The sequence below is a fragment of the Fulmarus glacialis genome, unplaced genomic scaffold (assembly GCF_000690835.1).
Source record: "Fulmarus glacialis isolate BGI_N327 unplaced genomic scaffold, ASM69083v1 scaffold3750, whole genome shotgun sequence".
Classification (NCBI taxonomy): domain Eukaryota; kingdom Metazoa; phylum Chordata; class Aves; order Procellariiformes; family Procellariidae; genus Fulmarus; species Fulmarus glacialis.
This window is the reverse complement of record NW_009189394.1, coordinates 1-1,186: the sequence shown is the minus strand read 5'-3', so window position 1 is coordinate 1,186 and position 1,186 is coordinate 1. Positions and strand designations below refer to the sequence as shown.

The following is a 1,186-nucleotide window of genomic DNA, read 5'->3' as shown; positions in this document are numbered from 1 at the left end:
ACCCTGACGGGTTTGGGGCATCGACCACCTCTCTAGGAAGCCTGTCCCGTGTTTGACCACCCTCTCGGGAAATAAACGCTTCCTGATGTCCATTGTAAACCTCCCCGGGCGCAGCTTTGAACCGTTCCCACGCGTCCTGTCACCGGATCCCAGGGAGAAGAGCTCAGCATCTCCCTCTCCGTGTCCCTCCTCCTCGGGAAGCTGCAGAGCGCAACGAGCTTGCCCCTCAGCCTCCCAGCGCTCAAGGTGAGGCCGACGCTGAACACAGCGGGACGATCCCCTCTCTTGACCGGCTGGTCGTGCCGTGTTTGATGCCCCCCAGGATGCGGTTTGCCCTCTTGAGCCTGCTGCCCACCAGCACCCCCAGATCCCTTGTCCCCGGCATTACTCCATCCCGGGGGCGGAATCTGGCATTTGGACTTGTTAAATTTCATCCCATTAATTATTGCCCAATGCTTTATCTAGATCCCTCTGCAAGGCAACTTGTCCCTCCAGAAAATCACCAGCACTTCCCAGTTTGGTATTCAACTCCTGCATCCACATCGTTGATAAATACATCGAACAGAACTAGAATTGAACCCTGAGGAGCACAGGAGGAGGACGGACATCTCCAACCTCGCTTACCCTGTGGACGTTGATGGAGGGAAACATATTCTGAAACATGGTGGCCATCAGTTTGACCTGGATTTGTTGGAGACCGAAATTACTGAGGACCAACAAGGGGTGGTGGGTGAACTGCTGCTCGTGCATGCGGTGCCGCTTGAGGGACGAGACCACGTCCTTGATCAGCGAGTACTGGAGGGGGGACAGAGACACGCGAGGATGAGGAAGGGGGCGAGACGCCGCCCCTCGCGCCGGCAGGGAAGGATGGGGCTCCCGTAAACACCCACCTGCATCACCTTGAACGTCAGCGTCGGGCCGCCGGGCAGCCGGAAAAGCTTCTGCGGGGGGGAGAGGAGCGGCGGTCAGCACCGGGGGAAGCCTCCGGCAGTGCCGTCGCCGTAACCGACCCCCCCCCACCGGCGCGAGACGCATCAGTGCGTTTACTTTGAAGAGAATCACGGCATGAACTCAACAGGGTTTTGTTCATCATCTGCGTCTGCGAGGGGAGGTGGACACCGCCCCCCCCAAAAGATGCAGGTACCCCATGTGAGGCAGAGCACAGCCGCTGCAGAGGGGCCCCCCT

At 59.3% G+C, this 1,186-nt stretch overlaps 1 protein-coding gene across 1 annotated transcript in view; it reads right to left on the bottom strand.

Moving 5' to 3' along the window:
- Nucleotides 1–941, bottom strand: part of LOC104079625 (suppressor of SWI4 1 homolog) — a gene marked incomplete at both ends in the record, with an annotated part of 2,003 nt that extends 1,062 nt beyond the window's left edge. The window contains 2 exons of the mRNA XM_009581715.1: nt 625–795; nt 891–941. Of these exons, the coding sequence (XP_009580010.1) occupies nt 625–795; nt 891–941 (222 nt within the window). The remainder of the gene's footprint in view (nt 1–624; nt 796–890) is intronic.
- Between the last annotated feature and the right edge of the window lie 245 nt (nt 942–1,186).